General features: G+C 48.6%; 2 protein-coding genes across 4 annotated transcripts in view; one reads left to right on the forward strand and one right to left on the reverse strand.

Moving 5' to 3' along the window:
- Positions 1 to 2,085, reverse strand: part of MTRR (5-methyltetrahydrofolate-homocysteine methyltransferase reductase) — a 47,404-nt gene extending 45,319 nt beyond the window's left edge. Inside the window, exon 1 of the mRNA XM_048515567.1 lies at positions 1,919 to 2,085. The gene's annotated coding sequence lies outside the window, so the exon portion shown is untranslated. The remainder of the gene's footprint in view (positions 1 to 1,918) is intronic.
- A 1,572-nt stretch (positions 2,086 to 3,657) lies between these two features.
- FASTKD3 (FAST kinase domains 3) lies at positions 3,658 to 22,599 on the forward strand. 3 transcript variants are annotated; one of them, XM_048515954.1, is made up of 7 exons: positions 3,658 to 3,774; positions 5,107 to 6,569; positions 7,330 to 7,415; positions 7,657 to 7,831; positions 11,831 to 11,900; positions 19,817 to 19,931; positions 21,654 to 22,599. In XM_048515954.1, the coding sequence occupies exons 2-7, from the start codon at positions 5,135 to 5,137 to the stop codon at positions 21,750 to 21,752; spliced, it is 1,980 nt and encodes a 659-aa protein (XP_048371911.1). In that variant the 5' UTR covers positions 3,658 to 3,774; positions 5,107 to 5,134; the 3' UTR covers positions 21,753 to 22,599. The 3 variants fall into 3 exon arrangements, with proteins under 3 accessions (XP_048371911.1, XP_048371912.1, XP_048371910.1); XM_048515955.1 differs by lacking the exon at positions 3,658 to 3,774 and adding an exon at positions 3,784 to 3,898; XM_048515953.1 differs by lacking the exon at positions 3,658 to 3,774 and adding an exon at positions 3,799 to 3,863.
- Positions 22,600 to 23,027: the final 428 nt, after the last annotated feature.

Below are 23,027 nucleotides of genomic sequence, written 5' to 3' on the forward strand. Positions count from 1 at the left end.
TTAATGTATAGTGCACTCCTTTGCAGAGTTACTTCAGTCTGAGTCTGCTGAAACCAGCTGACACCAAATGGGGACCCAAAGTGGTTGACATAATTCTCCTTTATGTTATCCTCACAACAACCTTGTAAAGTAGATTAGGCTGAGAGATTGTGACTTTTCGGTCGCATTCTTTGTAAATCAGTGTAGCTTTTAAAGCCTCAATCAGACTTCCTCTTTGTAGGCAATTAAGAAGAAAAGCGGAGGAGATGGGAACAGAAGTGGAAGCGAGACCTTGCTGTCACCAGAGCTGATGAAGGGTCTGCTGAGTGCAAAACTGTAGTTTTGCTTCACTGCGCAGGGGCCAAAGCCCTTGAAGTCTCCCATCGCGGGCGAGGCGTGTTCGCAGCCCCTGCCCAATAAAACCCTTTCTGCAGCTCAGCTGCCATGAACCCAGGGAGACCCCGGGCAGAGGCGTAATGCCCATTGGGGTGCAGGGTTCGTTTTGGGGTATTTTTTTTAGTAATTTCCCATTTTTTGGCCTGCACAGTAGAGCACGTTTTTAGGATAAGCTGGCATTCGTGGCCAAAATTTCCAGGCGTGATCATCAGGAGACTGTCCTTATGCTACCCCCCAAGTTTGGTGAGGTTTGGTTCAAGGAGTCCAAAGTTATGGACTCCCAAACGGGGTGCCCCTATCCCCCATTGTTTCCAATGGGAGCTAATAGGAGATGGGGGCTACAGTTTTGAGGGTCCATAACTTTGGCCCCCCTGAACCAAACTGCACCAAACCTGGGGGGGTATCATTAGGGCAGTCTCCCGATGAGACTCTGAAAGTTTTGAGACTGTGCCTTCAGAAATGTTTCTCCCCCCCCCAGCCTGCAACCCCCGTTGAAAGCAATGCAGAAAACTCAATGCAGAACAAAGATTCTTGGGCAAATTTCTGGGATGTTCCTGCAGGGGGTGCATTTTTGGATGTATCAGCACCAAAATTTCAGAGTATCATCTGGAGACTGTCCTGATGGCACCCCCCAACTTTGGTGCAGTTTGGTTCAGGGGGTTCAAAATTATGGACCCTCAAAAGGGTAGCCCCATCACCTTAGCAAAGAATGGGGGATGGGGCACCCCCTTTGAGGGTCCATAACTTTGGACCCCCTGAACCAAACTGCACCAACCTTGGGAGGGGGGTGCCATCAGGACAGTCTCCAAATGATACCCTGAAATTTTGGTGCCGATACATCCACAAATGTGCCCCCTGCAGGAACATCCCAGAAATTTTCCCAAGAATCTTTGTTCTGCATTGAGTTTTCTGTATTGCTGTCAATGGGGGTTGCAGCCCCCATCTCCTATTAGCTCCCATTGGAAACAATGGGGGATGAGGGCACCCCCTTTGGGAATCCAAATCTTTGGACTCCTTGAAGCAAACCTCACCAAACTTGGGAGGTAGCATAAGGACAGTCTCCTGATGATATGCTGAAATTTTGGTACTGATATGTCTAAACCTGCACTCCCTGCAGGCACCAATGTCCTGGTACAAAAAAAATTTTTGGTCATGGTGGGGTGGGGAGCATCCAACACAGGTTTTGCCCAGGGCTACAGTTTGCCTCGTTAGGCCCCTGACGACCCCGGGCCTTGAAAGAGATCCGTTCTGGCCATTGCAATACAAGCAAGTTGCTGGAATGGATGATTTGCTCACTGAGCTCAGCCACGGACAGCTCACAGCGCTGCCACTCGCGGGATCTCAGGTTGCAGCCCCAAAAAAGAAGTTTCCAAACAGGTGCTACAAAAAGACCTGTTTCAACATCGGGCCCCCCCCCCCCCCCCCCCCCGCGTCCCTTGGAGCTGCTGGCTTGCTGAGTCCCCTCCGCTGCTTCTGGGAACCACAAGCGACCGGTTCCCGGGACGTGCCAGACCCCCCCCCCCCCCCCGGAGATCCCACTCACCAGCCAAGATAGCGCCCCGGCGGCCACGCGCTCCCGGCTGCAAGGCCAGCCCCGCCCCGCCCGGGTTTCCTGTCGGAGGCGCCGCCTCCTCTGCAGGGTGGGGCGCCCGGAGCAGGCGCAGGACGGGGGTGGGGGAGCTGCCTGGGCTGATCCCAGAACAGCACGGCGGCAGGGTGTGTGTGCTTGGGCTGGGGGGAGTGGCTGAGGGTGGGGTGGCTGCCTCGAGGGGGCTTCTCAGGTCCACGAGTCCTCTCCCCTCGCTCCAGATTGGGAGGTTTTTGGGGGGGCGGGGCGGGGGCGGGGTGCTTCAGCTGGATCACGGGCCTGAGAAGCTCCCCCAAGGGGCCACATGTTTGACACCCCTGGTTTAGGGCTTTAAAGGTGGAAGGTGGAGTTTGGGTTAGTCTCCTCGGATGCCCACCCTGTGCTAACTAGCGGGGAAGTGGGGTTGGGATTTTAATTTGTGTATGTTTCAGTGTGGACGTTTTAATGCCGTAGCCGCCTAGACATCTTGTACAGAGGCGGGTATACATTTTTTTTAAAATACATAAATATAAGGGAAGGGACCTCAGCAGGGTTGAATGCCCTGGAACCTATTCTCCAAAGCAGCCAGGTTTCTTTTCCATGGAAACTGATCTAGGTAATCAGAAGATCACTAATAATAAATCCCACAGATCTGTGTGAGAGGGTGGCTGGTTTCCTACAGGGCACTATAAACCTTCACGTTGTTAGGAATAAGTGTTAATCGAGGTATTGTAAAATATATCACACATGCATTTATCTAATTTTTGTTTTCTATGCTATTTTATATCTTATTTTAATGGTAATGAACTGTGTCTCCTTTTAATTATTATAATGGTTTGTATTTTTGATGCCAATAAAGGCGTATGCATGTATGTGTGTATGGGAGAACTACAAACAGCAGGGTATGTATGTGTGTATGGGAGAACTACAAACAGCAGGGAGAACTACAAACAGCAGAGAACTACAAACAATAATCACTAGACACAATGTGGAACAGACTTTTCTCTGTGATACACCTCTGAAGATGCCAGCCACATATGCAGGCAAAACGTTAGGAACAAGATCTACCAGACCACGGCCACACAGCCTGGGAAACCCACAACAGTCAATCGTTCTGGGGTTTCGTGCCACAGTTGTAACTCTTGGAGATCTCCAGGCCCCACTAGGAGGTTGGCAACCTGGCCAGTCGGACCCAAGGGACATGCGAGGGGCAGTTGTGCACAGGCGGCAGGGCAAAACACTGGGAATCTGCCCTTCTTGATCCGGGTGAGGTATCCCCAGTCTTTGGGCTCAGGCAATGGAGCCTCTGGAGCACAGGTGTCAAACTCGTGGCCCTCCAGATGTTATGGACTACAGTTCCCATCATCCCCTGCCAGCATGATGCTGGCAGGGGATGATGGGAGCTGTAGTCCATAACATCTGGAGGGCCACGAGTGACACCTAGGCTCTGGAAGTTTCTTAGTTGCTTCAGCGATACTCAACTCATCAGGTGGATTGTTAAATTATTGTTATTAGGTGCACAGCAATTTTTTAAAAAAGGACTGACATTCCCCGCCTAGGGAGCTCTCAGCACGTGCGAATTCGGCGTCACGCACCCAGTCCCCTTAACATGACGTCAAAAGGGACGCGGCAAACTGTGCCTCTGCTATTTCCCGATTGGCTGTGAGGTTTGCCTGTCAAAGGAAAAGGGGCAGTGCTCAGTACGCGATTGTGTCATTTGGGGAAACAAAGAAGCCAATCAGATTTGGAGGTCGCAGGGAACGCCCGTAGGTCAATTTGGTGGAAAGGGCGGGAGAAAGAGAGGAAGTAAAAGGTTTGACTGGCGGGCTGAGGTAAAAAAAAGAACCTCCCCCCGGGATCTACGGCGCTGCTGAAGGGGGGAGGGGGGTCCGCGGCTGGGTAATTTCACGTGCCCCGTCAGGGAAGTGGGATTCTTTGACGCGCGGATAGTCCCTGGTGAGAGGGGGGGGGGGTGGGTACGGAGTGCCGAAAGGGCCAAACTGCCTTACAGTGCAAGTCCCTAAGGTGGTATGGCACATACTTTCCAGCATTACACGAGTGACCAAAAGGACACTAGCAACTTGCTTTGCTAGGAGTATGAAAGCGGAGATTCTCAGGAACCAGAATTCCACTGGTGCCGTCTGATGGCAACAGAGTTCCAGAGAGGATAAAGTGGAGAGGAGAGTGACATATGCCAGCATTACAGTATTGGACTTGTATCTGGGAGACCCTGGTTTGAATCCCCTCTCTGCCATGGAAGTTTGTTGGGTGTCCATGGTGACACACTTTTCACCTCACAGTGTGGTGGTTATGAGAATAAAATGGAGGAGAGAATGGTGTAAGCTGCTTGGGGTTGGTGGGGGGAAAGACAATATATAAATTAAGTAAATAAATGACATTCTGAGCTTCTTGGGGGTTGGGCAGGGTAAAAATAAATATGCTGTATGTATTGTCGAAGGCTTTCACGGGCGGAATCACTGGGGTGCTGTGTGGTTTCCGGGCGGTATGGCCGTGTTCTAGCAGCATTTTCTCCTGATGTTTCGCCTGCTTTTGTGGCTGGCATCTTCAGAGGATCTGATAGTAGGAATGGAAAGCAAGTGGAGGAGTATATATACTGTGAGGTCAAAAGGTGAGGTCCTCTGAATAGAGTAGCCTGGTATGTGAGTCACAAAGAAGTCTGTAGCCTGGGAGTAACAATGAAGATAGCAAGGTCAATAGGTGAATGGATCTGAATAGAAGTATCCTGGTCTTTATTTCCTTGGTTGCTATTGTCTATAGTTGTCCTGTGTTTGTGTGGAGCTGATTAGTCACTGTCTTGATTCTAGAGTTTTTCAACACTGGCAGCCAAATTCTATTCATTTTCATGGTTTCTTCCTTCCTGTTGAAATAGTCCATGTGCTTGTGAATTTCAATGGCTTCTCTGTGTAGTCTGACGTAGTGGTTGTCAGAGTGGTCCAGAATTTCTGTGTTTTCAAATAATAATCCTCTGAAGATGCCAGCCACAGATGCAGGCGAAACGTCAGGAGAGAATGCTGCTAGAACACGGCCATACAGCCCGGAAACCACACAGCACCCCAAATATGCTGTAAATTGGATATGTTTTAAATTGCAGGAAGGCATTATTCTAGCAATGTTCTAATATCTTTTTCTCTTTTCCTTCCCAGGGGACAATGTTCACACAGCCGACCTGAGATGGCCCTAATAAATTTTAAATGTTTCCAAGCATATACTTCTGGAGTACAAGTATGCAGACAGTTGCTAACTGGAGGGAGAGTTATAAGCCACTTTGGACCAGGAACAGGGCTACTGTGCCTCTATGGCTCTTCAGCCCTGCAAATAGCCTGTTCAGTGACTGGTGTGCAGGGCATGGTTTGTAGAAATTATCAGATGGAGCTCGGAAATTCTCCCAGTTCTGTTATAGGAACTGTGAGCCTTCATGGAGAGGTCGGTGATCATTTCAAATCAAATAGCAAACAGACAGAGGGAAAGAAGCTTTTGAAAGAGTTAGACAATTGCCATTCGTACAAAGAAATTTTCACATTTGCGAACTCTCTGGAAAGTTTAACAGACACCACAGTGGCAGCGATCTTCCAGCGGCTGTGTGATGTTGAAGTGGAGGATGGGAGGGTGAAGCATCCCCAAGACCTGGCAGAGGACAGAATCTTCCAATCCCTTTGCTTCCAGCTTGAACAAGAATCCCCAAACTTGTCTGATGTTGGTCTTGTGAATTCACTAAGTGCCTTGATAAAGTTGCGTGTGGACCCACGGAGTACCTTGCTAGTTCGCTTGATATCAGAGAGCCAGGAACGTCTCAGTAAGGGCCAACTGACCCTCAAAGATTTGTGTGTTCTTGCTGAAGGCTTGCTTGACCTAGAAGGTCCAGACTGTGCGATACTGGAAGAAATTATGGACCAGCTGCAGAGTACAAACCTGGAGGACTGGAAGCCGGACGAAATGGCCATGGTATACAGAACCCTGCAGTTGGGTGTAGGAAAGAGAGGGAAATACCAAGACCTGTTGAACAAAATGAACAATGTAACCATGAATCAAGTTTCTGAATTCAACCCCAAACTGACAAGCGTAGTACTGAATGCTTTGGTTTGTCTTGATCAAACCCAAGCTATCCCCCTGGCGATAAAGATTTGTAAGCATTCGATACGCCACATTCCCCGTTTCACAGATGATGAAATCATTCACGTCCTGGAGGCTTTCATTCATTTTGGACACAATGATCCATTCTTCACACAAGCCCTGGAAAGGCACGTTGCCAAAAACGCCTTCACCATGCAGCCGAAGGCAGTCTCCAAAGTCATGCAGTACTGCAGCAGGAAACGCATCCTTTCCAAAACCATCTTCAACGCAGTAGCCGAATGTTTAATTTACAGTGCTGACAGGTTCACCACCACTCAGATAGCCCAACAGATTATTCCGTTTGGGAAACTCAATTACCTGCCAACATGTTCTCCAGCCCTGTTCCGGAAACTGGAAAGGGTGCTCAGTTCCAGATTTGCTCAGTTTCAGCCCCATGTTCTATTGAACCTTCTTCACTCATTCACCCTGGTTGAACGTTATCCACTTAATTTTCTGGCAAGAGTGTTTAGTCCTTATTTCCTGCGGCAGTTGCAAGGTGAGTGTGCTAGGTTGACCTCTCTGGGATTCTGTTTACTGACTTTTCAAACTGAGTATAGTAGCTTGGAGGTTCTGCAGTCGGGTGGTTGCTGGGGCAGCAGAGGCAAAGCTACAAGGGGGCCAGGGGATGCGCGCTGCACCGGGTGCACGCCTGGGAGGGCACAAAAATTCAGTTTTGTGTTTTTTGTATTTTTGGGGAGTTATTTTTTCAGTCTTTGGCCTGCAGGGGGCACAGTTTTTAGGCTACAGCGCCAAAATTTCAGTGTATCTTTAGGAGACTCTCCTGATGATACCACCCTGGTTTGGTGAAGTTTGGTTCAGTGGGGGGTCCAAAGTTATGGACTCCCATAGGGGGTGTCCCCATCCCCCATTGTTTCCAATGGGATCTAATAGGAGATGGGGGTCCATAACTTTGGACCCCCTGAACCAAACTTTACCAAACCTAGGTGGTATTGTCAGGAGAGTCTCCTAAAAATACCCTGAAAATTTGGTGCTGCTAGCCTAAAAACTGTGCCCCCTCCAGGCCAAAATGGTAGCATTATGACTTCACGGGCAGAAGCTTTCCAGCAGTTTAGGAAATCTCTTTCAGCATTTTGATACAGCTTTAGCACGTTTGGTTGCCTCTTTCCACCCCTCTTGTTAGCATCTGTCATAGTTTAACTGACAGAACATTGTAAGCTGCAGTGTCACTTTTGTGTTAAAAGGCACATGTATTAGACAATCTCCTTGCTTTGTCTGTCTGGTTCTCTGTATTCTAGCTGAAGCACCTGGTTTGACCAGATCTGTCCTTTCTCAGTTGACCCAGCTGTCTCTTACTGTTACCGTGGAATGTCCATCCTATGAGGTATGAGAATATCGCACATTGTTTTGTGTAGCCCAGAACGTTGCTGATATTTGTTAATAAATGAATAATAATTACTATTATTGGTAACTTCGTATTGAGTCCTGTGGCTTGTTATGTTTTATATTCAATTATGTTGTGCTGTTGAGACTCGTGAAGGTTTTCCTCTTTCTTGCATACTTATCAAGGTGTAAATCTCCAGTGGGAAGAGAGTTGGCTTAGTTTTCATTTCCTGTTTTGAAAGGGTCCCAAACTGCTTCCAAAATACCGAGTCAAGTCCTTTCTTATGCCCAACCATTCGCTGGAGTCCTCTGTAGACATTCACTTCTACAACCGAGTCAAGGCTGGCCTGATTGACCTGTTGGGGGCCCGGATGTATTTTGCCTCCCGCGTGTTGACCCCTTACTACTATACTATAGGTAGGTAGGCATGAGTAGCAAATTTTAGCGTGGCGGCATGTAAATGTTGTCTTTGGTTTTGTGCAAAGTGTGTTCTATTAATGTTTTTGTGAAGGAGTGGTCTCATAAGCTGCTCCTGTTCCTTCTGGTTAGTTCCCCATGGGGGTTGGGAAAATCCTTGGCCATCCCAGATCTCCCCTTGACCACATGGCCCCTGGGTTCCAAACTGCCACCAACCACTCAGGAGCAGCAGTGGCGTAGGAGGTTAAGAGCTCGTGTATCTAATCTGGAGGAACCGGGTTTGATTCCCAGCTCTGCCGCCTGAGCTGTGGAGGCTTATCTGGGGAATTCAGATTAGCCTGTACACTCCCACACACGCCAGCTGGGTGTCCTTGGGCTAGTCACAGCTTCTCAGAGCTCTCTCAGCCCCACCTACCTCACAGGGTGTTTGTTGTGAGGGGGGAAGGGCAAGGAGATTGTAAACCCCTTTGAGTCTCCTGCAGGAGAGAAAGCGGGGATATAAATCTAAACTCTAAACTCTTCTTCAACCACATTGAAAGTACCCCCTGCTAAATGGAGTCCTGCATCTAGTGCTCTGTTCCAGCACTACTGTTTAAAGATCTACCTTGTCGCTGCACACATACAAGCTGGCCTGGGGGGCATTTTCAGCTATCATGTTCCAGGCCTTGCAAGCTTGTTACTTTCCCTGTTAACTGACTTCTGACAGGCATGTTGAAGAGGCATGTTGTGTTCCAGAGACCAGATTTAAGGATTCAAAATGTAAGGAAATTTAATAGAAGAAGAAAACTTTTGGGGTCAGTCAGGGGACAAAGAAAGATAAAAACATGCAGTCTTCTTGAAATTTAAAGTTCATAATTGCCTTAGTTCTCATGGGTCGATTCCGCACTTGAGTTATCGACCTAAGTTCGAGCTGCGTTCGACCTAAGTGCTCCGCACAACCACTGGGATTGATGTGGTTTTGTACCACCTTCACCCCGTGTAATGGTCAAATTTCCGACTTCAGTTGGGAACTACTACTTTTTCAGAGAACCACGCTCGAACTCAGCTCGATTCCAGTAAAGTGCGGAATCTCTGGTGCCAGGAGTCCCCCATTCAGCCAATCGCAGCTGAGTGTTTCGGGAATGCGTACAGCTGGCCAATCAAAAAACGCCACCTTCTTCGTCCCTCCATTCCTGTGGCAGTTTTTTTATAACGTGTGTGGGGATGGACGGAACATGGCCGTAGAACAGTAGCCAATCGGAACGGAGCGGCGAAGAGGCACAGGATGATTCCACCCTCCGAGCTGGGATCAAGCTGGTTGCAGTGGGGAACAACAATGGCTTCGACCTAGGTCAGTACCCTTCTCAGGGAACTGGATCGAACCTATTTTACTCATGTGCGGAATCGCCCATGGTTGGTCTTCTCCCCGTTGTCCTTACTACATAGAGAAGATGGGCAACCCAGTTAAAAACTTAGTTGTTCCTGGCACCTGGCCATCCAAACAGCTGCCCGAAATGAAACAGTGAAAGCTAGAGAGAGAGTCATTCTTTGTGGTGTCCAGAGAAGTTGTGATCAACTCTGGGGAGTGTGTCCACCTGGAGATCCTTTGAATCTTACTGCCCTGAAAGGAAGAGATTACTTTTTGTTGCCGTTTAACTCCCAACCGTCTCTTTTCCTTTTGGACAGCTAGATTTGAGTTCAGTGGTACCTTACAGACTACCAAGATTTGGGGGAATAAACTTTCAGGAGTCAGTGCTCCCTTCATCAGATACCCTTTAGAGCAATGGTGGCGAACCTTTGGCACTCCAGATGTTATGGATTACAATTCCCATCAGCCCCTGCCAGCATGGCCAATTGGCAGGGGATGATGGGAATTATAGTCCATAACATCTGGAGTGCCAAAGGTTTGCCATCACTGCTTTAGAGTATGATCTGGTATCAGGGTTTGAGATAGCAAGCCACTGTCTTGTTTGGCCAGTTCTATTAGAAGAAAAAGAAGAAGAGTTTGGATTTATACCCCATCTTACACTTCTGTGAGGAGACTGAAAGGGGCTTACAACCTCCTTTCCTCTCCTCTCCCCCCAACAGACACCTTGTGAGGCAGGTGGGGGTGAGAGAGTTCCGAGGAACTGTGACCAGCTCAAGGTCACCCAGCAGGGATGTAGGAATGCAGAAACACATCTGGTTCACCAGATAAGCCTCTGCCACTCAGGTGGAGGAGTGGGGAATAACCAAGAGTTTATTTTATTTTGGATTTATATCCCACCCTATCCTCAAAGGACCCAGTACTGGGGAGCGTCATGACTCCTTTCTCCAACCCCATTCCTTTCTGCCACCAATTAGTCTGAACTCATGCTCCTGTACAGAGAACAGTCACAATAATTGAAATTACTGGGGTGAATTCTTGGGAGTTTCTCCACAGTATAAACCAGTGCTGAATTTATTCTGGAAAAGTCTGCATCTTCATGCACTGAAACAAAATAATAATTGGGCCCAAAGGATCCCAGAGATTTACCTTGATCTCAGGAATAGCGCACAGCAGCGCACAGTTCTCCGCAGAAATAATCGGAGCATCTTCATAAAGCAAAGATAAAGGCAGGCATTACTGACCCATAGGGTGACGTCACTTCACGACATTTACTAGGCAGACTTTGTTCGTGGGGTGGTTTGCCATTGCCTTCCCCAGGAGCAGCAGTGGCGTAGGAGGTTAAGAGCTCATGTATCTAATCTGGAGGAACCGGGTTTGATTCCCAGCTCTGTCGCCTGAGCTGTGGAGGCTTATCTGGGTGACCTTGGGCTAGTCTTCTTCTTCTTCTTCTTCTTCTTCTTCTTCTTCTTCTTCTTCTTCTTCTTCTTCTTCTTCTTCTTCTTCTTCTTCTTCTTCTTCTCCTTCTCCTTCTCCTTCTCCTTCTCCTCCTCCTCTTCTCCTTCTCCTCCTCCTCTCCTCCTCCTGCTCCCTGCTCCTCCTCTCCTCCTCCTCCTCCTCCTCCTCCTTCTTCTTCTTCTTCTTCTTCTTCTTCTTCTTCTTCTTCTTCTTCTTCTTCTTCTTCTTCTTCTTCTTCTTCTTCTTCTTCTTCTTCTTCTTCTTCTTCTTCTTCACCTTATCCCCAGCAAGCTGGGTACTCATTTCACTGATCTCAGGAGGATGGAAAGCGGAGTCAACCTTGAGCTGGCTTCCTGAAACCAACTTCTGTCGAGATCAAACTCAGTCTGCAAACAGAGCTAAGATTGCAGGGTTGTAGTTCACCATGGGGCATACCAACCTGTTGAATGCCGCTCAGCCCACAGGAGCGCAGCACTTATTACTTAAGAAGAAGAAGAGTTTGGATTTATATCCCCACTGTCTCTCCTGCAGGAGACTCAAAGGGGCTGACAATCTCCTTGCCCTTCCCCCCTCACAACAAACACCCTGTGAGGTAGGTGGGGCTGAGAGAGCTCCGAGAAGCTGTGACTAGCCCAAGGTCACCCAGCTGGCGTGTGTGGGAGTGTACAGGCTAATCTGAATTCCCCAGATAAGCCTCCACAGCTCAGGTGGCAGAGCTGGGAATCAAACCCGGTTCCTCCAGATTAGATACACAAGCTCTTAACCTCCTACGCCACTGCTGCTCCTTAAGCGTCTTAAGGGTCTTGTACATACACTTTTTAAAAAGGCATTGCTAGAAAAACTTTCCTGTTCCATTCATTCCCCCTCCCCCAATTTTTTGGCCACTATAATCTATTCCCAGATGAACTGAATTCAGAAATAAGATACAGATAAGACTTTGGAACTTGCTTGACTGAGATTTGGAATTTCATCCATCAGGATGGCCACGTTGCAGTTTGGAAAAGCAGCCTGACAAACTTTGGCTGCACCAGCAGGTCTCTTGTCACGCTTCTCATGGAACATCGGCCGGGAAGCTGCCAAACGTTTCTCATTTCATGCACCAAGAATAAGAGAAACGTGTCTCCTTTGTATGGCACAGACACTTGGTGGCGCGGGAAAATAACTTCTGTTTGCTTCTTGTTCCTTTCTCGCACCAGATATTGAGATTAAACTGGACGAAGAAGGGTTTGTGTTGCTTGCTAACCAGTACGAGGAGGTGAGCCAGAGGTGAGCCAAGGACAGCTTTGGGGCATTCATTCATTCATTCATTCATTCATTCATTCATTCATTCATTCATTCATTCATTCATTCATTTATTTGATTTTTATACCGCCCTATCCCCGAGGGGCTCCGGGCGGTGTACAACAATAAACATAATATAACATAAAATGGCTAAATCTTTAAAAGAAGCTATTTATTTATTAATTAGATTTTTATAAAAGATTTTATTTTAGATTTGTCTTCAACATGAACCTTGTTCTGAAGTGATCTCACAGACCAGCATATCCCTGAATAAGCTTTAATTGCCATTTTGTTCCTACAGAGTATGTGAGGGCGGCAGTGGCGTAGCGCCAATGGGGCCTGGGGGATTTGATGCCCCAGGCAGCACCACGGCGGGGGCACAGGGCACACACTTCCCCCAAGCGCAGTTCCCCCTCGTTCCGCCCCTGGGGGTGGGGAGCCCCATAAGAGTTCCCTGCTCTTTCCTCAGTTTTCAATACTGATCAAGGGAATGGTTGATTCTGAATTGCCTGTAAGACATAACCATGGGTGTAAGGAATTCCAAAGAGCAGAAATAAAAAGGCTTTTGATTATAAGTCCGTTTATTCAGACATCCTGGAAAGCACACACACACGACATGGCAGGAATGAGCATCCCCGCTCATACATCAGGTTATAATGCTGACTAACCCATCCCCCCTGCCCCGTTCTCATGAGAACGGAATTCTACTATGCAACAGCGGGATAAGCATTCTCACAAGGTTGGTGCAGGTCCTGGCCGGACGCCCGGCCAAAAGAATCTCCGTCAAGGTCAGGTTAGGCTGTAAGGGAAACAAGAACGACTGAGATCCTTACACTCTGCCTCCCCTAAAAGAAATCTCCCCTTTTCCCCCCTCCCCCGGTTTGTCCGGAAAAGCTTGGTGAAATGCAGCAATTAAAGAGGGGGCATCGATATTCTCCTTATACACCCATTGATTATGGCCAGAAGAATAGCCAACCCATGACACCAGATATTGTAGACGTTTGGCGAAGAAGCCAGAGTCCAGGATAGCGTCTATCTCATAATGCTTATGTCCATCAATTATAACTGGCGGGGTGTCTCCGGAGGGTCGTGCCAGGCATCTGAAGCGGGAGCCTCCTTGAGTAAGCTGGAATGGAAGACGGGATGAATGTTACTTAGTGAATTAGGCAGATCTAAGCGAGCAGTAACATCATTGATCACTTTTGTAATCTGAAAGGGACCCACAAATTTCTTGCCAAGTTTTGAGTATTTATGCACGCCTGGAAGTTGTTTTAGTGGACAAATAAACCCAAGCTCCAACACGTAAGGGAATTCTGAGCTGCGTTTATCTGCCTGAAACTTTTGGGCTTCTTGAGCCTGTTTTAAGGTAGACTGAACTGACTTCCAGCCTTCAGCTAGTGACAAAATCCATTGATTGAATTCTGGTGGCTGCAATACCTCCGCCGGCAGCTGGGGCAACGGCGGGAAGGATCGGCCAGAGACTACTTCGAATGGGGTTTTCTGCGTACTGCTATGAATTGCATTATTGTAAGCATACTCTGCGAAGGGAAGCAATTCACACCAGTTGTCCTGATGGTAGTTTGTATAACAACGTAAATATTGCTCTAGTGTTCTGTTCGTCCGTTCACTTTGCCCGTCACTTTGAACGTGGTAGGGGGTGGCGACTGCTGGTGTGGTTCCCAACCACTCCAGGAAAGCCTTCCAAAATTGAGAAATGAATTGAGGGCCACGATCCGATACCACCTTCTCAGGAGAGGAATGTAGGCGGTAGATGTGTTGAATGAACAACCGGGCTAGTTTGGGAGCTGAAGGTATGGTGGTGCAAGGAATGAAATGTGCCTGTTTGGAGAAGAGATCCACCACCACCCACAAAACAGTGTTCCCGTGACTGTTTGGCAAGTCAGTGATAAAATCCATTGAAATAACCTGCCAGGGTCGGGAGGCAACGGGGATAGGTTTCAGTAACCCATGAGGCTTTCCCGGTATTGACTTAGCCTCCGCACATATGGAACACCCTTTAATGTAAGACTCAACGTCCTTGCGCATAGAGCGCCACCAAAACTGGCGGCGGGCTAGATGAAGGGTTTTCACAAACCCGAAGTGCCCAGCCTGACGAGCATCATGGCATGCTTGAAGAACCTGCTTTCGGAGGGGAGTAGGAACGTACCAACACCCCCCCCCCTTTTCCAGACACCATCCTCCAAGCGTAGCTGTGCATCTTTTTCCTCTGTTGGCAGCTCGCGTAATCCCGCCTCCTTGAGTTCTTGAAGGAAGGGGGAAACGATGGCTGGGATGGGTGTAGGGGGGGGAGACGTAGAGGATTGTGAGCGGGTGACAGCCAATCCTAGCTGGGAGGGAGAGAGAACGGTGCGTGGAATATCCCGTAGGGATGCGTCTCCCCCCTCCCCGGGGAGGCGGGACAACGCATCAGCCAGCTTATTGCTTTTACCAGGGAAAAATGGACCGTAAAGGAAAAGCGAGAGAAAAAATCAGCCCAACGTAATTGTTTAGCGGACATTTTGAGGGGTGTGGAAAGCGCAGCCAAATTTTTATGATCCGACCAGACTTGAAAGGGGTGCTTGGCTCCTTCTAACCAATGGCGCCAAGTGCTCAACGCAAGTTTGATGGCAGCGGTTTCCTTATCTCCGACAGTCCAGTTTAGTTCGGAACCAGAAAATTTTTTTGGATAAATAAGCACACGGTACCAATTTATTGTCTTTATTTTTCTGCAAGAGGGCAGCATGGCAGCCTTGTCCCAAGCGTCCACGTGAACGATGAAAGGAAGCTCAGGGTCGGGATGTGTCAGAATTGGCTCAGTTGTGAAAGCTGTTTTCAGCTGCTGGAACGCTTAATTGGCATTCCTGCGACCAGGGGAGGGGGGCTCCGGGCTTGGCCGCCATGCCCTTTCCTTTAGTGCGTAAAGATCAGTGAGCGGTAAGGCAAGTTTGGCAAAATGGGGAATGAAGTCACGATAGAAGTTAGCAAAGCCTAAGAAAGATTGCAAGTCCCTTCTATTGGTGGGGGCAGGCCAGTCAACCACTGCGGCCACTTTAGCCGGGTCCATTTCTAGACTTGGCAAAGAGGGAGTTATCAAGTAAACGTTGTAAAACTTCCCGGACTAAAGCCTCATGCTCTTCCAGGTTCTGTGAGTAAATCAAAACATCATCCAAATATACGACTACTCCCTTGTACAATAAATCATGTAGTACTTCGTTTATGAGGGCCATGAAAGCCCCTGGGGCCCCAGCTAATCCGAAGGGCATTATTAAATATTCATATTGCCCGAATTTGGTATTAAATGCTGTTAAATGTTCGTACCCCTCCGCGATGCGGACACGATAATAAGCTTCCCGCCAAATCCAATTTGGTAAAAATCCGCCTTTGCCCAGGGCATCCAAAAGGTCTTTAATTAAAGGCAAAGGGTATTTGTTGGAGATAGACACTGCATTTAATCCACGATAATCAGTACAAAGTCTCAAAGAACCATCCTTCTTTTTAACAAAAAGTACGGGAGCTGCATGAGTGTGTTTCGTGGCCCTCCGTATAAATCCGCGGGCTAGATTTTTGTCTAGGAAGGCGCGGAGCTCCTTTTCCTCGGTGGGACTCCATCATGATAGATCCTACCCTTAGGTAATTGGGCTCCGGGTTGTAGCAGGATCTTGCAATCGGTATCTCTATGGGGGGGAAGCTGATCGCACTCCTGTTCCTGGAAAACTCTAGATAGGTCTTGATACGCCTTGGGGATTTCTACAGCAAGGGGAGCTGACAGTACATTGAAAGCTGTAGCGATGGTTGCTTCCCCCTCCCCTACCGATGGATCTTCCCCCCCATCCATGTGATCTCCGCAGGGGGATCTGAGAATTGAAGGATTCGCTCCTTCCAAACGAAGGTTGGTTCGTGTAAAAGTAGCCATGGCATACCTAATACAATGGAGTGCTTTGCAACTGGAGCAAGAATGAAACTAATCTTTTCCCAATGATCGTTGCAACGGAGAAGTACCGGTTGGGTTTTGAACCGGGCCGGACCCTCACCACCCAGCGGGCTACCGTCCATTTGGGTGAAAGGAATGGGCTTCACCAAGGGAACTCGGTCTAAACCGAGTTCCTCGGCCACTTGCGGTTTCATAAGACAGTGGGAGCAACCTGAGTCCACAAGTGCAGAGGCCAAAATGCGCGTATGTTTACTGGGGTTGGCTAAGGAAGTCAAAATAGTAATGGGCGCGCTGCCTTCACTCACCGGATCAGGAGAAGGATTAAGCTCCACGGGTGCCGCTGAAAGACTAAGCGCAGTTTCTTCCTCTTCGACATCCTCATCAAAAGTAGCTTTGGACGATCCTTGAGTTGGCAGGCTGGATTTGCGTGGAGGCTTGGCAGACGGAGTGCGGGCCCCAGGGAGGCGAGGCTTCTGCTTCTTCGGGCAGTTGGCAGCCAGGTGGCCAGGACCTCCGCAATAGAGGCACAATCCCAAACGGCGACGCCGTTCCGACGTGGTCTCGGCCGCTACGGCCGGGCTTGGTTTTCTAGCGGCCGGCGCCAGCACGTTGGCTGGTTTCGGGCGTGGGCGGCCTCCAGCGCGGGCATAGGCAAGACGGGCGGCAACCTGCGAGCCGAGCTCGATCCAATCCGCAAGCGTTTGCGGGATCCGAATAAGGATCACTGTTTCACGAAGTTTAATATCCATTGCTTCGAAAAAATACTCGCATTTCATGCGCTCGGGCCAGTCCGGTGGAAGTTTACTGGCCGCTGCGCGGAATTCACGGGCAAAATCAGCAAAGGAGCGGTTGCCCTGTTGGATGGTTTTTACTGTACAGATGGCATCGTTTTCAGCATTGGGATCTTGGAATCGAATGCGCAACGCTTGGAGGAAGCCCGCTACCGTGCGGGTATCGTCCCCCTGCAATTCATAAAGAGAAACAAACCACTCAGCGGCTACCCCATCCAACACCGACCCAATGTCTCGTATTTTTTCGCGTTCAGAACGATACAGATCATGAAATTCTTGCATATGAGCATCGAGTTGCAGAATAAAGTAAGGAAGTTTGGACGCGGTACCATCAAAACGAGCTGGGATGGGGGGGTCTGTAGAACCCTCTTTCAATGCGGCTTCTAGGTCGCGTACAGTTAGGGTTGCTGCTGCATGTAACTCTGGATTTGCTGTACTGGATTAGTGGTAGGAAGCTGGAGGAGCAGGGGGTTGAGGAGGTGCCCCAGGTTGAAAAGCTGGAACCGGGCCACGAGGCGCCAGCGCCTCACCGCAGGAGGGAGGGCCGCCGCGGGGGTGAAGGTGTAGGCACCAATCTGGGGCTCTAACCAACGCCTCACCGCCAGTTGCCGTCGTGAGAGTTTGCTCCCCGCTCAGCCAATTCCCTTTCCTTTGGCGTGTTAAGGCATCTTGGTGCTGGCGTGCAGCAAAAGCTGCCCTCGATCCCAATTTAAGCTCTTCGTCTGCGTTGAAACGGCTAAAGTCAGTTCCCATTCTGGGTTTGGATATGGTATTTTGATGTTGTCGGCGCTGGCGCTTTTGTAAATCCGAAGTTTAGGGACTGATCCAGCACTTTGTCGGCGATGAATCGATTAGATTCTGTTGATACTGTTAAGACGCGAATAATGCTTCTCTTTCACGGGTCCAACCTCCATTTGGATTTCCTTCGCGTTGCTTTTCACGGTCCCGTTGCCAGATCTCCTTTCCACGGTCCCGTTGCAGATTTTTTCAGCGCTCCTCCTCCACAGTTCACAAGGCTTTCATACCTCCCAGGCAAGTTTGGCATCCCAACAGAGCATGGCCACCGCGTGACATATCCCAATTTTCTTTTCGAGGGCATGGAGTAACGATTCGGGATCCGGGATCCAGAAGTTCCCTCTCCTACTCTGATGGTTTTCCTCCACGCCTCCAACTGCTCCAAGGATTTTCACCCATCTCCGCCGCCTTTCCGGCCTCCTCGGTTTGCGTACTGCCGAGGTGGTGTGGAACCCTCTTCCCCATCATCATCGATCCAATCCTCGTCATCGATCCCCTGCTTCCACAGTAACTTTGGGACGAAGCTTTCCGTTGCTATGCCACTGCTGGTCTCTGGGAATGTCCTCGAAGTATTTGTCCAGGAACCTTTCAATGGATTCTTGGGTGTCAGCATGAATGGTAGATAATACAAACTCCTCAGGGACTATGGCTGCATCTGGGTTTGTAATCCACACGCGTAAGCCGGGTGGAAATAGAACCGGGTCAACAGGCGCTCGATCCATAGATGGCGCCCCAAAACTCTCTATGCATCTCCTATTACCACGATCTGAATCCATGTCGATCGTCCCAAGGGAAGAGAGGCAGACTCCAGACTGGACCGTAGGTCGGGAGAGAGGCACTCCAAGCGTAAACCGGATCATCTCCCCGGATCCTCGGGAGATCTGGAAGGGAAGGCTCGAGGAAAACCCTCTATGGGCTTATCGTGTCTCTCCACATAGGTCAGAGAGTACTCAATCTCTGCATGTTAGAACACCAGAGATCCAAACACAGTCAAGAGAAAAAATGAGTTAGATTCCTGCCATAATGTAAGGAATTCCAAAGAGCAGAAATAAAAAGGCTTTTGATTATAAGTCCGTTTATTCAGACATCCTGGAAAGCACACACACACGACATGGCAGGAATGAGCATCCCCGCTCATACATCAGGTTATAATGCTGACTAACCCATCCCCCCTGCCCCGTTCTCATGAGAACGGAATTCTACTATGCAACAGCGAGATAAGCATTCTCACAAGGTTGGTGCAGGTCCTGGCTGGACGCCCGGCCAAAAGAATCTCCGTCAAGGTCAGGTTAGGCTGTAATGGAAACAAGAACGACTGAGATCCTTACAATGGGGTTATAAGGGTGCCTGAATGGGTCATTTTGGAAACTTTGTCTTGGGGCTTCAACCCTCCTGGCTCACGTTGACAACTCTTGGATGAGGGTGGGCATCACATTTATCCTGCTCCGACGGGACGGTTTTTTTCAAAAGAGCCACTTCAACTCAGGAAAATGTCCGAGAGGATGGTACACCAACCATACTACTCAGTGATGGAGAGGATGAGCCCAGAGCTTTTGGGCCAGCTGCTTGGCCTACCCCAAGAGCTCTGGACTCATCCTCTCCATCACTGAGTAGTATGGTTGGTGTACCATCCTCTGGGACATTTTCCTGAGTTGAAGTGGCTCTTTTGAAAAAAACAGTACCGTCGGAGCAGGACAAATGGGATGCCCATCCTCCTCCAAGAGTTGTCAACGTGAGCCATTGGAGCACCTTTCTTATGAGGAGAGGCTTCAGCGTTTGGGACTCTTTAGTTTGGAGAGGAGGCGTCTGAGGGGGGGATATGATTGAAGTCTGTAAAATTATGCATCGGGTAGAAAATGTTGACAGAGAGACATTTTTCTCTCTTTCTCACAATACTAGAACCAGGAGCAATACATTAAAAATGCTGGGGGGAAGAATTAGGACTAATAAAAGGAAACACTTCTTTACACAATGTGTGATTGGTGTTTGGAATATGCTGCCACAGGAGGTGGTGACGGCCACTAACCTGGATAGCTTTAAAAGGGGCTTGGACAGATTTATGGAGGAGAAGTCGATCTATGGCTACCAATCTTGATCCTCTTTGATCTCAGATTGCAAATGCCTTAGCAGACCAGGTGCTCAGGAGCAGCAGCAGCAGAAGGCCATTGCTTTCACCTCCTGCATGTGAGCTCCCAAAGGCACCTGGTGGGCCACTGTGAGTAGCAGAGAGCTGGACTAGATGGACTCTGGTTTGATCCAGCAGGCTAGTTCTTATGTTCTTATGAGCCAGGATCTGGCCTGATCCTAAGTTTGCCCAAGAAACGCATTATTTGAGTCAATCGAACTAAATAATTTTAATCAGTGTTTTGTGTTTAATTTGATAGAATAGCTCTCTGCATTGATGATCCAAAGAGGTTTTGCATCAACAGTCATAACCTCCTTGGAAAAGAAGCCATTAAAAGGAGGCACCTCAAGCTGGTTGGTTATGAAGTGGTTCAGGTAAGTCTTCAGATCAGTCTGCTTTGCCAAGCTCTGGCTCTTTTCTCTGTCCCCTGCATGCAGAGGTGAGGCAGGTGATGTCCACCGACAGGGCTTTTTTGGTGGTGGCCTCTCACCTCTGGAAAGCTGCCCCCCGTCAGGTCTGCACCATATTTAGCCTGGCAGCTCGCACGTCCCAAAGCCACAGCTGGCCCGGCCATTATTTCTACTTGAGACTGAGAAGGTTTTCTTTCGCTTGCATGTTAACTAGTGAAGAGTGCTTAAATGTTCCCCCTTATCTGTGACTTCCTATAGGGGGGAATCGCCTGTCTCACAACAGTGTCTCTGTTCTCCCCATCTCTTCTTATGCTGATGTTTTGGGAATGGGAGGGAGGGGGGATTATGGGTTGAGCAATGTTGCAATTTACAGGTTCAGAGAGCAAATCTCGGGCTGACACAGTTCCAATAAAACTCTTGAAACTTTTCAGAGTCTTCTTTGTTGACTGGAGTAACAGACCCTTACACCCCCTCCCGAGACTTGTCTGGCACCACCTACCTTATTGTCTTTTAGGGACCAGAATCCTCTTGAGTTTTTAACTAAGACAGTCTGTCTTTTTTCACTATTTTTATGGATACTTTTAGCCTGTTTTCTGGATATCATTTTAGGCTGCTGTTCCTTGTGCAGTTTTTATCCTCTGATGCAGGTGAAACGTTAGGAACAAGATCTATCAGACCACGGCCACACAGCCTGGAAAACCCACAACAACCAGTTGAATCTGGCCATGAAAGCCTTCGACAATACATCAGACTACCGTGTTCAGAGGGCTTTGCTTCCTAACCATATTGGTTAGGGTTACAACCGTAACGCAGTTTTTGCGGTTCTCGCATAAAACAGAAATGCCACCATTAAAGGGATTTTCCTCCTTTCCAACTGGGCAGTGACACTTTGTAGATGAGCCCCTAAAATAATATGCAAGTCTATCACTACTGCTGCCTCCTGGTCTCTGTGAAATGCTGCTGTTCTCCCTCTTTGCCATCTGTGCCAGGCATCTACATTCTTTCTTCCTTCAGTGAATTATTTGCAGCCTTGTGTTTTGGTGGTCCATTTGCACCCCTGAAACCTGGGAAGAAACTGCACAGGGCCAGGTGTGTGGGAGAGAATCAAAGTAACTCTGCTTTGTCTGTTCATCTAGCGCAGTGATGGCGAACTTTTTTGAGACCGAGTGCCCAAATTGCAACCCAAACCCCACTTATTTATCGCAAAGTGCCAACCTGGAAATTTAACCTGAATGCTGAGGTTTCAGTTTAGAAAAAAAACGGTTGGCTTCCTCTTCCTCCGCCCCACCTGCTCGAGCAGGGGATAGCCTGCTCTAGCCTCCAGCCAGCCCCCTGAACACCACTCTGTGCCTCTCTAGCATCTCTGCCTCCTCTGCGTGTCCCCCCCCCCTCAGCAGCAGCCACCCGGATCACAGGCACCAGGCCCGCCAGCCCTCCCTGCTCACCATGGTGCATGCACGTTGTGCTCAGTGGCCCAGGCCAGCCTAGATGTGTGTGTGTGTGTGTGTGTGTGTGTGTGAGAGAGAGAGAGAGAGATTTTCCACCCCCCACATGATGAACTCTGTTTGTGTGTGCCCACAGAGAGGGCTCCGAGTGCCACCTCTGGCACCCGTGCCATAGGTTCGCCATCACTGATCTAGCGTCACGGCTTGACTAACAGATTCTCCCTTCTCTTTCCCTTTTTAGATTCCATTTTTTGAATTTGAATTGCTGAACAGCCGAACAGACACAGTGGAGTATCTTCACAAGAAAATCTTCCCTAACTCCTACAGACTCAGCTGGTGATACAACAAAATCCAGCCAATACCACAGAGCCGGATTTCATTTTATTTTTTTTGAAATGTTAGATTTGGTGAGCCCGTTTGCTTTTTAAAAAAACAAGCCCCTGTGTTTAGTTTATTTCATTTTGGACCTGTCTTTCAGCGATATAGAAAGAGAAGATACATTAGAAATCTGTGTGGGACAGCTTCACGCACAAAACGAAGGTGGAAAATGGCTGCATATTTCTTGGAAGTGTACCAAGGGTGACTTTGTTTTGAGGCTGTTGATCATGAGCGGTTGTTGATTCTGAATTCGTGCTGCTGAAGGCTGGGTCCCTTTCTCTCTTGCTGGCTTAGGTATAGAACAGGACTGATTCTGGCATGGCAAAGTAGCTGTGGACCAAAGGCTACAAACACAAAAATGCTGTACAGGAAACTAGTATAACTAGAGGCGTATCTGGACCAGAGTGCGCCCAGTGTGCACTCTGTGCCCCACCCCCCCTGCGAGCTCACAAGGTCTCCTGGGAAGTGTAGTTCCCACCAGGCTGTTTTCTGCCTGAAGGGAACAGGCCACTTCTCCAGCCTCCACTATTTCAATAACGTAAGTGTGGGGGCGGGGGGGCATTCCCCCCCCCGGCATGCGCCCGGTGCAACACGTACCCCCCCGCCCGGTCCCCTGGTAGCTCCGCCTCTGAGTGTAGCATTCGGAAGTTGATTTTAGATATCTGGTTTTTAACGAATGTTCAGGCCCAGTAGCATTTCTTGATCACTGTGAACAACAAACTTCTGACTTAAGGGGAGAATGTTACTCCCTGTGACCTTCTTGTGATTGTTTGAGGTTCTTATTGCCAGGAAATAAATGATTAAAATGAGATGTGAATGGCATTCATGTGACATCACCAAACTAGTGGATTCTAATGTGGTGAACCAGGTTTGTTTCCCCGCTCCTACCCGTAAAACCTGCTGTGTGACTTTGGTTTCTCAGAACTCTGTCAGCTCCACTTTCTTCACAAGGTGTCTATTGTGGAGAGAGGAAGGGAAGGAGTTTGTGAGCCCCTTTGAAACTCCTTACTGTAGAGTACAGCGGAGTATAAATCCAAACTTTTATTCTGCGATGTCCTTTTTGAGATATATGATCATCAGAATGGAACACAGTATTTCAAATGAAGTCTCACCATAGATCTATACAGGGGCATTATAATATTGACTTCTTTATTTTCAAAGGGTGTGAGATCTAAAGCTTCAGACTCTCTCTGAAGCACTGACCTGCTTGTGTGAATGGGCTTCACCCTTACTTACA

Source organism: Sphaerodactylus townsendi, linkage group LG14, assembly GCF_021028975.2.
Source record: "Sphaerodactylus townsendi isolate TG3544 linkage group LG14, MPM_Stown_v2.3, whole genome shotgun sequence".
NCBI lineage: Eukaryota > Metazoa > Chordata > Lepidosauria > Squamata > Sphaerodactylidae > Sphaerodactylus > Sphaerodactylus townsendi.

Bases quoted from the DNA above. Each gene is read 5' to 3' on its own strand.
- FASTKD3 (XM_048515954.1), top strand. From the start codon at position 5,135: ATGGCCCTAATAAATTTTAAATGTTTCCAAGCATATACTTCTGGAGTA. The intron at 6,570-7,329 runs GTGAGTGTGCTA...TCTGTATTCTAG, and splicing joins TTTCCTGCGGCAGTTGCAAG to CTGAAGCACCTGGTTTGACC. The intron at 7,416-7,656 runs GTATGAGAATAT...CTGTTTTGAAAG, and splicing joins TGGAATGTCCATCCTATGAG to GGTCCCAAACTGCTTCCAAA.